This window comes from Cupressus sempervirens, chromosome 7 (assembly GCF_028749045.1).
Source record: "Cupressus sempervirens isolate cs-2001-9-10 chromosome 7, ASM2874904v1, whole genome shotgun sequence".
NCBI lineage: Eukaryota > Viridiplantae > Streptophyta > Pinopsida > Cupressales > Cupressaceae > Cupressus > Cupressus sempervirens.
Window position 1 is genome coordinate 117,433,356 of NC_143124.1, and position 14,490 is coordinate 117,447,845.

Sequence of the window (14,490 nt, forward strand, 5' to 3'; positions counted from 1 at the left end):
ATCTTTTTTCATTCCTCCAATTGAATTTTTTAATCCACAACTTGACCTTTCATATATATGAAACTCCATGTCATGTCGGCTTGGATGCCCTTTCAAAAAAACATTTAACATCCACTAGGTCGGCTTGTATTAACCATTTAATCAACAAAAGTAATTTGTTGATAGTCAACTAACACTAAAATGAGTCACTTGGTTAATACTATCACCCTTCATTGACTGGCCTAACTCACTTCACACTAATTTTCTTTGATGACCAACTGAACTTGGTTCCTTATGAATTCATCTTGGTTGATACTGGAGTCTTCTTTAGTGCCCAACTGAACTCAGTTTACACTAGTTGTGCTAGGTTAAAGTGTGACATTTGTGTAACGTTAATGACAAAATACAATTGAATAATTGTTTTCAACAAAGATATTATCCAAGAAATTGGTAAAATAATAGGATCAATTGTAGGTAGTTTCATTACACTTGTAATGATGCTCGTATATTATTATTGAGAAAAAGATATGAAGAGACATTTCTCTTCATGGGACATGTCTATTCATTAATTAGATAATTAAAATAATGAAAATATAATTATAGCTATATATATATCATTATTATATTAATTTCTCTCATATATGATAAACTTATATCTCAAATATTTAATGAACCCACATATATAAATTTTATCACACACACACACACACACACACACACACATATAATTACATATTCATAGGTTTATCTGACTGAAGCTACCAAACATAAACACTCCCTCTTAGCTGGGGGTGTAAATAGAAGGAAAATATTACAACATTAGTATTATTAGTAATAGAAATTTTCAATGATATATTTGATTTGAGTATCTCCACTATTTTGATATCATATTTTATATCATGAGTATTGACCTCTGGAATATCAATATATGATATATGAACACCAAATACTCTGAGTATTGGCATGCAAAATATCAACATATGATATTCACCAAATAGTTATTATATATATGTACTTAAACAACTCATAGACTATTAAGCGAATGGCATCTAACACTTAGTTGTTGATTTACAAGATATCCATCATGATCTATTTCAACATTTACATAATTTTTTATTATGACTTAATTTATTGTAAGATCGTCACCTTTCAATAACTTCTACAAATACACATGATGATAATTTGGAACTCATCACTTCCTCATGATGTACATAGGGAGAAGGTACATTAAGTCATGCAATCATATTCATGATACCAAAAGTTTCTATAAAGTCAAAAATATGTCCGATTGAGATATGATCAAGATCTTCAAGGATCAACTAAAACATATATTCTATCCACTGCTTCATATGAATGTGTCAAAATCCCTCTAAACATCAATATTCTGAGCTCCTTATCCAATGTTGACTCAGATGAAGTGTTAGACTCCCTCTTTTTCCTAAAGAAAAAGATCAAGGCAAATAGCTCTTATAGTACATATTCGAAATATAAATAAGAGAGACAATAATATAATATTTAATACACGATCTTTCTAATAAAATATAGATAATTATAAATTAATGTCATTCCCTCTTACTTTGAGAATGATTCCTATTATTCCAATATAAAAACTATCTAATTAAATATATACATTAAACATATATGCATATACTCCATCTTCTATATGCATACTATAGTCTATATTTCCAACACATTATTTTATAAGATGGCTAATTTCCCAATCTACATTGACTTTTATTCATAAGAAGTTATTTAGAAAATATAGTTACTTTATACATATATAATCATCATATAGTAATGTCAAGTTATATGTAAGGATTATATATATAAATATTGTCATTGATGAAATGATGAAAATAAATTATATTACCTTATCTTGTATGAGATGCATTTTTTGATACTTTGATAAGTGGACAATATTCTTGAACACTTTGATAATTGGCTGAATCTATTATTGATTGATAACTTTATCATGTATATATATAGATTGTTCTTTGCGGCTATCTTTCTTCCACATGGTGCAACCTTCAAAGTCTCACTTGAAATATCAAATGGATAATTTGTAATAGGCTTACTTTGGAGGTTGGTAGAATAGGAGTATAGGGGATTGTGAAGTTTGATTTATGGAGGTAGGAAAGGGGTTTTGTGTAGAGTTAAATATGAATGGTTGTCCAATAGCTTGCATGGTCGTGGAGGAAGAACTCTGGAATCTTAGTGAAGTTTTTCAAGAAATATGTACATACATCTTATCTTCAACAATTTTAAAAATGTATATCCTCAAAGGTTTTTTTTTCAATAGATGAATATAATTACATGAACAATATAATAAAGAAGGAATTGATAGTATAATGTATTACATTGTTGTTAAATGTATTAGGTTAGAAAGTTAGAAAGTGGTTTGTGCATAGTTAAATTATTTAACTGATTTCTACTAGATGCACAAATATTATAAAACACCTATCAAATGTAATATCTCAATATACAAATAAAAATTATTTGATCTATTTTCATAGAAAAAGAAAGAATTATATATGGGAAATGTTAAAGATGTAATAGAAAAAGAATGGATATCTTGATGACACTAGGGAGAGTGGAAATAAGGTATCAAACTCATAAAATGATATTGAATGATTAGTTTTGTATTCAATCAAAGGGGATTGCATTTATTAGATGATACAAGTGGTCTTTGAGTGACACTCCTCTTCACAATTATGTTGGAGAGTTATATTCTCTTGTACACATCTCAAAACTCTATCCTTGCTCCTCTTGCTACTATAAGAAATGCAACTTGAAATCATTTGACTCTCTTGGGGAGATGGAAACAAAGATCAATGCTTGATTTGTTCTCTCTCGCTTTGAAAATATTCTTGTATGTATGCAAGTTGGCAACTCTATATCATGATTAAAATCTTTTGGTAAATGAATTCTTGTGTGTGTTAATTTTTGTTGCAACACATCCATGGGGATCTCATGGGCCTTTTGCATTTCCTTAATACTCCTCTTTGCCTAAGGGGTCAAGAGAATGCCTTTTTAAATTTGTTGGAGATAAGACACAAGATCTAGATGATCACATTTAAGGAATTATGGTCACATGTAGAATTTATCGCATGCAAGAAGAGAATGTTTTTGTGAGATTGTTTGTTGAAAGTGTCATTGGAAATAGTACCGAATGCTTTCAAATTTGGAAGAAGGGTGTATTACTAGATGGAATGGTATAAAGGAAAAATTTATTAAAAGATTTAAGTGGGTGATGAATGAAAGTAATCATCTATGTGTTTTTATTTATACAATGCAAACTGAAATTAAATTCATGTTGAAATGTAAGAAACCTCAAAATTTAAAGGATGCTCAATCAGAAGATATTAAAATAAATGATGATATACTTTTAAGTGGAATGGGATGTAGGAGTAAAGATGTTTGAAGGCATCACAACCTGGAATCTTTTTGAAAATCAAAATCTTAATCCAAAAAGGACCTTTACAAAAAAGACTTACCTTGTATTGTCATGGTCATTGTAAATTCTCTAATAATGATAATTTATAATTCTTAGCTATTTTAGTGGAGCAAGTCCTATTTAGCAATTGAAAACAAGATAGATGAAACGAGGAGGGGCTGAAGTGGCTCCACAAACTCTTTTCTCATTTTTAAAGACTTTATTCTATTTTTTTTCTGTGTAAAAGTATTATTTAATTAATTAATTCATATTTTAAAATTTCTTAAATATATGTTCATGGGCCACTAACTCCACAATTGCATCCTAAAAAAATGGGCAACTATTACTAGTTTAACAGTAGAATGGAAATATACTCTCAACAAGAGAAGTAAAACCAATAATACTCTTACTTTTCTCCAACATTTCTCCACCTTTAAAGAGAATAAGGCACTTGAGCTGCTCTTCACACTAAATAATGTCTTCATTCATATAGTTATAGTTTCCTGAATGAATATATAGAATACTAAAAGAGAAGTAAAAACTTAATGTAAATCACATGCCCTATTTATTAAGAAAATTGATTTTTAAGTTTGAAGTAAATGAAACCCTCGACAATTACACTCTTCTATAAGAACACAAATATATCTTGAATTTTTAAATTAAAAAATCAATTTAGTACATCTTCACCCAAATAAAAATAATTTTATTTTGTTGAGATGAAAACATTACCTTTGGTCTAGATTATAAATAGATTTTAAAGAAAAGAAGATGAAAACATTTTGAATTGAAGACATCATTTTGATCTTGACAATATTCATATATTTTAGAAGAGAAACAAAGTAGTGTAAAATAAAATAGTTATAAGGACTGAAAGGAAGAAGCTATTACTCAGCTAGATCAAAAGCCAATCTAGTAATCACTAGAGGAAAATAAAAATAGTCCTTCAGATCTGAAAATATTACAGTGCTGGCTCTAATTTGTAAAGGTTGTTTTGTATCAATACAACATTTTGAAATAGCCACCCATAGTAGAAAGAGAAAAGCAGGTTTGCAAGCCGTGAATAAGAATTTCATCGTGATCTTATAGAATTATGGCTTCTTGAGCACAATTGAAACAAGAACAATTTATTGTTACAATTTATGAGGCATTTTCTATATTTGTATTAAATGAATAAGCAAGCCCCAAGCTAGTTGGCCAATCACTAGTGCTGGAAAAATCCAAGTTCAAAAGTATTCAGTCTTCCCTCGCTGATTGAACAATGACAGCTATGGCCACTCTAAGACCAACTCATCAGCCAATAAAAAATGCAATGAACTAATCAATGTTGAGCTTAATGTATGTTAAAACCAATAAAATTTTATCAACTTCGATATCACATTTCAATTTTAATAGAAATCTGATAATTTAGAACAAAAGGCTACCTAGATTACAGATATACAAGATAAGGGGTTGGATTCCAGGAATCTTATGAAAAATAAGTACAAAGATCAAGTTGTCCCTCTCTCTATACTCATGCTGCATTCACCTGGATCTGCATACCACTAATGATGCCAAAGTTAGAAATCTCACATACCAATTATTTGTAAATTTCTTGGATAGAATCATTAAAAAGTGAGCATAAGAATACCACAATGGCTTGATCACAATTCATGATTTTCCATAACTAGATATCAATCTCATTGTATAGAATGCCTTATTCCTGCTCTCGTACTGCACCTGAACATGAACAAATTAATTAGGCACAATCTCATTTTGTAGTTAGTAGCACATATTTAATATATTATATATTGAATCTCTTGAAATTTTACCTTCATAATTATTGCATTTTGGTGTCTGTAGAGCTGATATTTAGCTGTAGATGAAGTTTCTGTAACCCACATTATTCTCATTGAAGTTAGCACTGCCTCCTTTCTGAACCATCTTATTCTTTGTTCTTTGGTTGTTGTGGCAGATATATAATGAATTTACCAAATCTTTTACATCAACCCACATTAAAAAATAAATCCAATTCTTATTGGAAGGAAAAGATAATCAAATATAGGAACTTAAATAGTGAATAAAAATGCGAGTGTGTATGTACAAACCTCTAAGCGCCAAACACTAGTGTGTGCGAATTAACCAGGAATGACAGCGTCCCCACCGATAAGATATTTAGAGTTTGCATTGGCAGCTCTTTAACAATGAATTACTTATAAAGGTAAAGATAGAGAGGAAACTATGACACAGAAGATAAATGTTAAATGTCATATTAATCTAATTTTCAGACTACAGACAGTAGAGAAAGTATATTTGTCAACGTTTAATGATTTGTATACCAATTGATATCCAACCAGCAAGACAATACTATTGTGCCCTTCAACATCTTCCAGATGGAAACTTCAAGATATAGGAGAGTAGCAAAAACTAGTTAATATCTATATGTAATAATGACAAAAATTAAATATAGGCAAATATTGTCCTATTGCTCAGAAAGACCTTGGTAATGATGGTGAGAAGAATAAAATACTAAATTACTTTTCAACCAGAGATGGCCAAAGCAAGCGTCATCATGTAAAATTGGAATAATCCTTGACCCAGATCTACATTGAGGTTTTCTTCTTGGCAAGCAATCAAACTATAATGCTTGTCTCTTCCATTGAAAGTTCATTTCTCTAATACCTGTACAGAAATCTCACCATTGGAAAGGGTATGAAAGAAAATCAACATGAGAACAAAGAAACATGACAGTAAATAGGAATAGAAACTTCCTTGATTGGTGGTTGTGTATTGAAAAGCCTTAGCAAACTTGTTAAATAGAATGGAAAACAAATTACTGTGTTACTACATACTATGAAAATGATGGCATGGTAAGATAATTGATAATGAAAAAAATAAAAATGTTTTAATGATGGGAACCATCTATTGCATTCTTGTGACTTTGTAGATGGTGCCATAAATATGATACAAATTTGTTTTCCTCACAAAAATTTCATATCAGATCATTCATCATGTTCTAAGCAAACTGTCTTGAGTGTCTTTTATTTTATTAATTATTGTATACCATGTCATGTTATCTCATTTTATATAAAACTAATAATAATTTATTAATTAGTAAAAATGAAAAAGCTTTGAATGGTTAAAAGATAAAGAAGTGATAAATGAAATATAGATCAATGAGTTTGACCTAAAATAAGTGTATAGGATTTTTGTTTAATTTCATGATTATATAAATATAGACCTTTTTTATATAAATTGATATATTAAGCTAAAAAAATGTAAATTATAAAGATCTTATATTTCAAACATGTTTTATTTCATTTTCAATAGAGTAATTGCAACAATGAATTACTCCAACAATGAATTTATAAATGATAGTTATATGTTGGATTGATCATAAAAGATCTTTTTGATTTATTTTAATAATTACTTAAACAAAGATCTTATAAAATTTTCATATAGAGATTGCTTCCAAACTTAATAATTGTTTTTTATAAAAAAATTAAATATTCTCTTGCTAAAAAGAGATTGAATTAAAATTGGATGTACTAGTAGATACATAAATCTAATTTGAATTCAATCTCGCTCTCTCTCAGTTCCTCTTTTGTGGGGCAATTTAAGACAAATTTTAACTAATTGGTTTCATATTAATGATATTGTGTATAAACTTTTGATATTGTTTTATTATATATTTATTATAATAAATCATGTAACAATTATTTATAGGGTTTGAAATTCTAACATTTTCAATAATATTAATAGTTTATTTTATTGTTTAGTTTAAAATATTCATAATAATTTAAGTTCAATTATTTAATTTATATTGTACTATTTTAATTCATTCTAAAATGTAAAGATATTGATTAAATTTATTTCAGATATTTTAATGAGTTATTTTATTTATTAGATTAATATTTTATATGTTATGTTTGTCTTTTTAATTAATTAGAAAATGATATATAAAGAATGCTAAAAATAATTCTTTTTGAGGAATATATTTATTTTAATAAACTGGTAATTTACATAATATATAATAAAAATGATATTTTTCTTAATGGTGTTTAATTATTTTATTTTTGTAAAATCTGAGAATCTTTATTGCTTTCATTTTAGATTTTATTGAGTAATTTATATCATGATCATAGGAATCTAATCTATTTCATAATAATATTGTCAACTTTCTACCAAATTAAAATAAAATAAAATTGAAGATTCATATAGAATTATATTAAAATAAAATAAAAAAATCTTAAATAAAATAATTAACAAATAAAAATAAAATTTATTTTAATTTGATAAATTAAAAAGTTATATTAGAAAAAATAAAACTTCAATTCAAAAAATAAAATTTTCAATATAAACTATACTTTATACAATCTGATATTCTTTCAAATGAAACTCATATTTCACTCATCAAATGAAAAAAATCAGTAACATATTAACATATTCTTCCTTTTTCCAATTTTATTCTAAACCTAATACTCTCTTTCCAAGTTTTTCTGATATGTTTACCAAAATAAAACTAATCATATGACATGAATGGATTCATCAACATGCCCTAAGAAAGCTATTTCAAATGAGATTGAAATCGAGCCAATATAAACATGGAAAACTAGTTTATTTTTTAACCAATGACTTCAAATATAATAAGACAAATTGATACTTACTTAACAATATTACAAATTGCAAATTTAATTGTTTCAGAGATTCCATAGACTGGCCATAGACACAATTTACTAAAATATTCTAGAATCGGGTCTGTATAAGGCCAATTCAAAGGCAACATTCTTCCATTCAAAATAACTCGAAACTAACGTTTTGTAACCCAAACCGATGTGCAATTTCAAAAACTATAGAGTAACTTTAACTTTGTAACCAATTTTAACTTTGTAACCAATTCCTGATTTGTCGTTATTCAGACAAAATAATAATATTTTCAAAATAAAAATGTTGGATTCACACAATAAAAAAAATATTCTCCAAATCTTGAAATTAATACAAACTATATGCATCAAACCTAATTTTAAAAATGTCGTACAATAGAATTGCTTTGAACAAAACCCAATATCAACTGTCTTTAAAAGTTACTATAAGAAAATTTTAAAAAGATAAAATACACTTCCAAAATAAATATTACAACACAATCTTAACTAGAGGTTCAGTTGAACTTGTCCTTCACTCTAATTGTCACATTTAACTGTGTGAAAAAAGTTATAAAACTACATATTCATTCTCATCGAGACATGCACAGTTTAATTTATTCTTAGTTATTTCATTAGTTAATTTTTTCTAATTGATTTATTATTAGAACTTAGATTATAAAAGATGCCAACCTAAATAATTTTTGAGAATTTTTTTGAATTTTTAAAAGAAAATGAAAAAAACCACTAACAAATATGTAATGAATCATTTTGAAAAGAGAAATAGTATTCAAAAAATATAAAAATAAGATAACTCCAAAACATTATAAGTCTCCCTTAATTTATATAGAATGCTGACAAACTATTGAAAGAAAATGAAGTGAAAACATAAATCTCCACCTATATAGAAAGGACTAATAATTTTTTTTGAATAAAACATTTATATGAGACATACTATATTTTAATAAAAGGATTTACTGGTACCTTTGAAAATGCTGACGGAAAGCCTCTACCATGCTCCCCTCTTCGCCCGTCACTAACCATGCTGCTTCCACTCGTACTTTTACAAGCTCGCCCTTGCTATCACGCGCGGAAATGTAGAAATGATAATTCGATCGCCGCCGTTGGGTGAAGACACCCATCCATACCCATTTTCCTTCCCCCAATTCGGTCAAATAGGAAAAAGGGTAGGAAAATTTGAAATCTATGTAGAGGCGTAAGTCGGGATGATCAGAATCTATAATAAAACATTTCAGAATGGCATCAGCAATGGCCGAACTCTTTGGCGGGCTCAATTTTAAGCGATTTCCGTCAGCTTCTACCACAGCGTAGTCAAGAACAGAGACATTTGGTATATCTTGAAAGAAGTTTTTCAGCAAATCCACATCACACACTGCCCTGCTGCATATCATCACTTCGCTTGGCCACGTCTGTACATTGTTTGCAGAAAGCAGAGCTAACACAAAATTAAAATGATTCATGAGAATGAAAAACTATAAATAATTCTAATTCAACTATTTTTAAATACCTCTAGGTTACTGACGAATGGTTCCACAGCTGATTTGTCGTTTGCTACGACATCTAGCGACTCCAATATCTCAGAGTGCTCTAAGCTGACTATACCCGGTGCATTCCAGCGGGTATGTACTTTCAACTCCTCCAACCTTCTCAATCGTTCCAGACCTTCTATTTTCTCCAATTTGTAGCAGTTTTCCAATTGAAATTCTTGAAGAGAAGTAATTTTTGAAAGATTTGGAAGCGATTCCAATTCTAAGCAGTCGCTTATAGTAAGCTTCTTCAGTGATCTCATGTTTCCTAAACCTTCCATCTTCTTCAATTTGGAGCACGTTTTTAATTCAATTATTTTTAAAGAAGTGATTTCTTGAAGACCTGGAAGTGCCTTCAACTCTGGACAGTGGCTTATCCGGAGCTCCTCCAATGATTTCAAAAATCCTAACTTTTCAATCTCTTCCAATTTGTTGGAGTTACGCAATACAAGTTTTTTGAGAGAAGTATTTTCTGCAAAACTTGGAAGCTCGTCTATATTTTCTATGAAAAGCTCTCGCAATGATCTCAGCTTTTCCAGGCCTTCTATTTTCTTGACCTTGCTGCTACCTTCCAATCTTAAAATTTTTAAAGAAGTGATTCCTTGAAGACTTGGAAGTGCCTTCAACTCTGGACAGTGACTTATCTGGAGCTCCTCCAATGATTTTAAATATCCTAAATTTTTAATCTCTTCCAATTTGTTGCAGTTACCCAATACAAGCTTTTTGAGAGAAGTATACTCTGCAAAACTTGGAAGCTCATCTATATTCTCTATGCTCAGCTCTCGCAATGATCTCAGCTTTTCCAGGCCTTCTATTTTCTCGACCTTGCTGCTACCTTCCAATCTGAATTTTTCTAAAGACACCAATTCTGCAAAACATGGAAGCTCGTCCAGCTCTTCACAGTAGTGTATCTCCAGACTCTTAAGTTCGTTCAAGCCACGGACACCTCTGATGTCCTTCAAAACCTTGCAACACCACACATCTAAGGTCTTCAATTTTTCTGGCAAAGTTTCCAGCTCCCTCAAATCATTATTCTGAGAGAGGTAAAGAGTCTCAAGAGCGGGACAACTATCTCCACCAATTGAAATCTTGGACACTTTTGTATTCGATAGAGATACTCTCTTAAGCATGCTCCATGACCTAAAACTCAATTCACTAATTGAATTGGAGCTTATTGTTAGACTTTGAAGATAGATTGATGATTTTGGTAAACACTTCACTCCTTTATCTATTATAGTTAAATCTCTTAAGAGAGAAAGATGCTCCAGAGAATCAGGTAAAGATTTCAACTCTGGACAGTAACTTATCTGGAGCTCCTCCAATGATTTCAAATATCCTAAATTTTCAATCTCTTCCAATTTGTTGCAGTTACTCAATACAAGCTTTTTGAGAGAAGTATACTCTGCAAAACTTGGAAGCTCATCTATATTTTCTATGCTCAGCTCTCGCAATGATCTCAGCTTTTCCAGGCCTTCTATTTTCTTGGCACCAATTCTGAAAGTTTCTAAATACACCAATTCTGCGAAACATGGAAGCTCGTCCAACATCTTACAGTGATATATCTCCAGCCTCTTAAGTTCGTTCAAGCCACGGACACCTCTGATGTCCTTCAAAACCTCACAATTTCCAACCTCTAAGGTCTTCAATTTTTCTGGCAAAGTTTCCAGCTCCCTCAAATCATTATTCTGAGAGAGGTAAAGGGTCTCAAGAGCGGGACAACTATCTCCACCAATTGAAATCTTGGACACTTTTGTATTCGATAGAGATACGCTCTTAAGCATGCCCCATGACCTAAAACTCAATTCACTAATTGGAGTGAACCTTATTGTTAGACTTTGAAGATGGATTAATGATTTTGGTAAACACTTCACTCCTGTACGTATAATAGTTAAATCTCTTAAGCGAGAAAGATGCTCCAGAGAATCTGGTAAAGATTTCAACTTCTCACACCCTCCGATTTTAAGTGTAGTTAAGGGGGACAAACTCCCGACAGAGGTTGGCAATGTTATTAGGAACTTACTCCCTATCTCTAGGTTGGTTAAATTGGTCAAATGAAATATGTTACCTGGCAGCTCCTTCACTCCGGTCCAATTTAGATGGAGATCTCTTAAGGAAACCGATTCTGAGAGGCGCAACTCTTTCAATTTCTTGCATCCATTAAGATTCAAATACCTGAGCTCTGTCATCTTTTCAAGAACATTAGACTCTGACTCGATGGCGAGTTCTTCACAAAACTCTAAATTGAGATACTCGAGGAGTGTTAGCTTCTTGAAAGAATCTGGCAACGCCTCCAACTTGGTGCACCATCTCAAATTTAGGTGTCGCAATTTTGTCAACTTGCCGAAATTACTCGGCAACGATGACAAATTTGAGCAGTGTCTCAACTCCAAGTGTTCCAAAGATTTGAGATAACAAAATTCTTGTGGGAGGTCGATCAATGCATCACAATAGGTGTAGTTCACATCATTTATTAATATCTTTTGCAATTTCTCGAGGCGTCCAATTGAGCTTGGAAATCCTGCAAAACTTTGGCATCCCCGAATAGCCAACTCTCTTAACTGCAAAAGAGCCTGCTGCCCATTTTCGGTATAGTTAACTTACGATAGTAAAAAATAAAATATATTACAAAAGATCCATTTATAAAATCAGACCTTAGAAGCAAGATACTTACATCTGCATCCGCTGGCCACAAATGCTCTAGGCTCCTACAGTCGGAAAGAGTTAAAATTCTTAATTTTTTCAATGGAAGCCATGGTGGAAGATTTTTATGCTCAAAGTTGGTATACTGAAGCCAGATCAGATCTTTTGACAGCTGACTTTGTTCCTGACTTAAAATTTCTCCATTACCAAAAAATATCTTCAATCCAAGCCAGGGCACGAAGCTACACTCTTCTTGGTTTGTCTTTATTATGATCTTCCCTTGGCGTTCGTAACAGTTGTCACCAACTGCCCTTGCTACTCCTCGGACTCGTATTGGTTCCTGAATTGTCAATTGTAAAAATCAATAATATTTTAGAGCTCAATATGACTGGAGAATCTGATAGACCTATCCATGATAAAAAGAAGGCATTGACTTCACCTGTTGAGGGAGAATCTCAATAATCTGCCGTGGCGACCAAAGGCGGTATGCTGACTCTTCACTTGCGATGACCCTCCCCAAGTCTCTCAAGTGATCGTGCATTCCTATCAGACCATCTTCATCCTCTTCAACAAGACATTTGGTGAGAAGTGTTCTCCAACCGATCAATCCATGAAACTCTGCGTCCCAAGCTGCAATAGCTGCACTGCTTCTTTCTCCAATGAAGAAACAGGCTACATCCAAGAACATCTGCTGTTCTTGTTTCTCAAGTGCATCATAGCTGACTTTGAGCCTTTTTGTGATGTCCTTGTGGGGAATCTGGGAATACATATTCAACGTTTGCAGCCAATACTCCCGATCAGACTTGCCACAAAGCTGTCCCCCTAAGACCTTAAGTGATAGAGGCAGTCGTGCGCAGGCATCTAAGAAATTCTCAACGAGATCCTCAAATCCTTGCTGTGGAATGATTTGATTGAATGCATGCCAGCAAAAAAGCTGTTTGGCATGGATGGCCTTCAGAGGTTTCATTGGATAAATGGCAGACTCGGAGATGCCCCACTGTTGAAGAACATTTTTGTCCCGTGTGGTTACCATAATCAAGCTTTGATCATCGATGTTATTTTCAAAGCTCTCCTTGGATGGCAGCAGAGCATCCAGTTGGTCTATATGATCCACGTCATCCAATACGATAAGCACTGAAACAGACCTTGACAAACGGGTTTTAAGAATCTCTTTGCCTTCGTCTATATTGTCAGGGCATTCATCAGCTTTGACATCAAATTTTTTTAAAAGTGTCTTCTGCTTTTCAAGTAGCAGGCCTTTCCCTGCAGCATCTCGAACATCGGAAAGAAAAGCGGACCAGTGCATGTGAGAGCATCTCCTGTTGAAGATTTCCTTAGCGAGGGTGGTTTTGCCGGAGCCCCCCATGCCCCAGATCCCTATGATTTTTACAGAGCCAGCAGATTGGAGTGAAATCGTGTCATCAAAGTCTTGTACAACTTCATGGAGACCCACAGGATGCTTTGCAACCTCCAATGACACAGTGTTCATCAATTCCTTTACTCGATTCACCACGTATTTGACCACCACCTCCTCGTCACTGAACAACGGGAAACAACAGTTTAGAACATGCATATAGACAAAAATGTTAAAAAAGCGCTTGACAGAGAGATTTTGGAAAGATAAAACACTAATGCACGCTTCCTATTTAATAAAATTATTACTATTATACTTGCTCAATCACATATAATTATTAATTTTATTTTTTAATGAAATTTTTTTTTCTAAAGTTATATTATTTACGTATATATTTAATATACTATATCAATTATTAATCTATAAATTAGATTTCAAATGTAAAATATTAAATAATGAAATATTAAAAATGAGTCTATTTATTATAATTTATTTTAATATGTACAAATTATTTTAAAATAACATTAATATAATAAAGTAAATTTTAAATATAACTCTCATCTTTTAGTTAATCTCTTGTAATTATTCTCTGGTCAGTTTTTATCACGCTCTATTTTTAACTCTAGTTTTGATATTTATTAGTTGTTATTTCCACTTTTAACTAATATTTTTCTTTTTCTATTTATTAAAAAAACAATTACTTGAATTGTGATTTCCTATGGTTTCTATTTATTTAACTTTTGATTTTTAAAATTGAATTAGATTTTAGTTTTTAAATTATTTTAATTTTTTTATTGGTTTAGTTTTTTCTTTCAATATTATTTCTAGATTTCTATAATTTATCTAGTCAATAGAATATTTGTTAGAGATGTTATTTTTTCTAATTATTTTTTTGTATTTCTATTATTAATTTTTTTTAAT

At 31.2% G+C, this 14,490-nt stretch overlaps 1 protein-coding gene across 4 annotated transcripts; it reads right to left on the reverse strand.

The window, feature by feature from the left end:
- Nucleotides 1-4,469: 4,469 nt before the first annotated feature.
- Nucleotides 4,470-13,822, reverse strand: LOC149545789 (uncharacterized). Of its 4 annotated transcripts, XM_089790834.1 has the most exons (9): nucleotides 12,655-13,822; nucleotides 12,247-12,555; nucleotides 9,557-12,148; nucleotides 9,013-9,458; nucleotides 5,728-6,070; nucleotides 5,497-5,627; nucleotides 5,221-5,279; nucleotides 5,040-5,128; nucleotides 4,470-4,943 (listed from the first exon to the last, which is right to left on the reverse strand). In XM_089790834.1, exons 1-5 carry the CDS (start codon nucleotides 13,786-13,788, stop codon nucleotides 6,064-6,066), a joined length of 4,488 nt encoding a protein of 1,495 aa, XP_089646960.1. In that variant the 5' UTR covers nucleotides 13,789-13,822; the 3' UTR covers nucleotides 4,470-4,943; nucleotides 5,040-5,128; nucleotides 5,221-5,279; nucleotides 5,497-5,627; nucleotides 5,728-6,063. The 4 variants fall into 4 exon arrangements, with proteins under 4 accessions (XP_089646960.1, XP_089646962.1, XP_089646959.1 ...); XM_089790836.1 differs by having other exon boundaries at nucleotides 5,497-6,070; nucleotides 9,557-12,145; XM_089790833.1 differs by having other exon boundaries at nucleotides 5,497-6,070.
- Nucleotides 13,823-14,490: the final 668 nt, after the last annotated feature.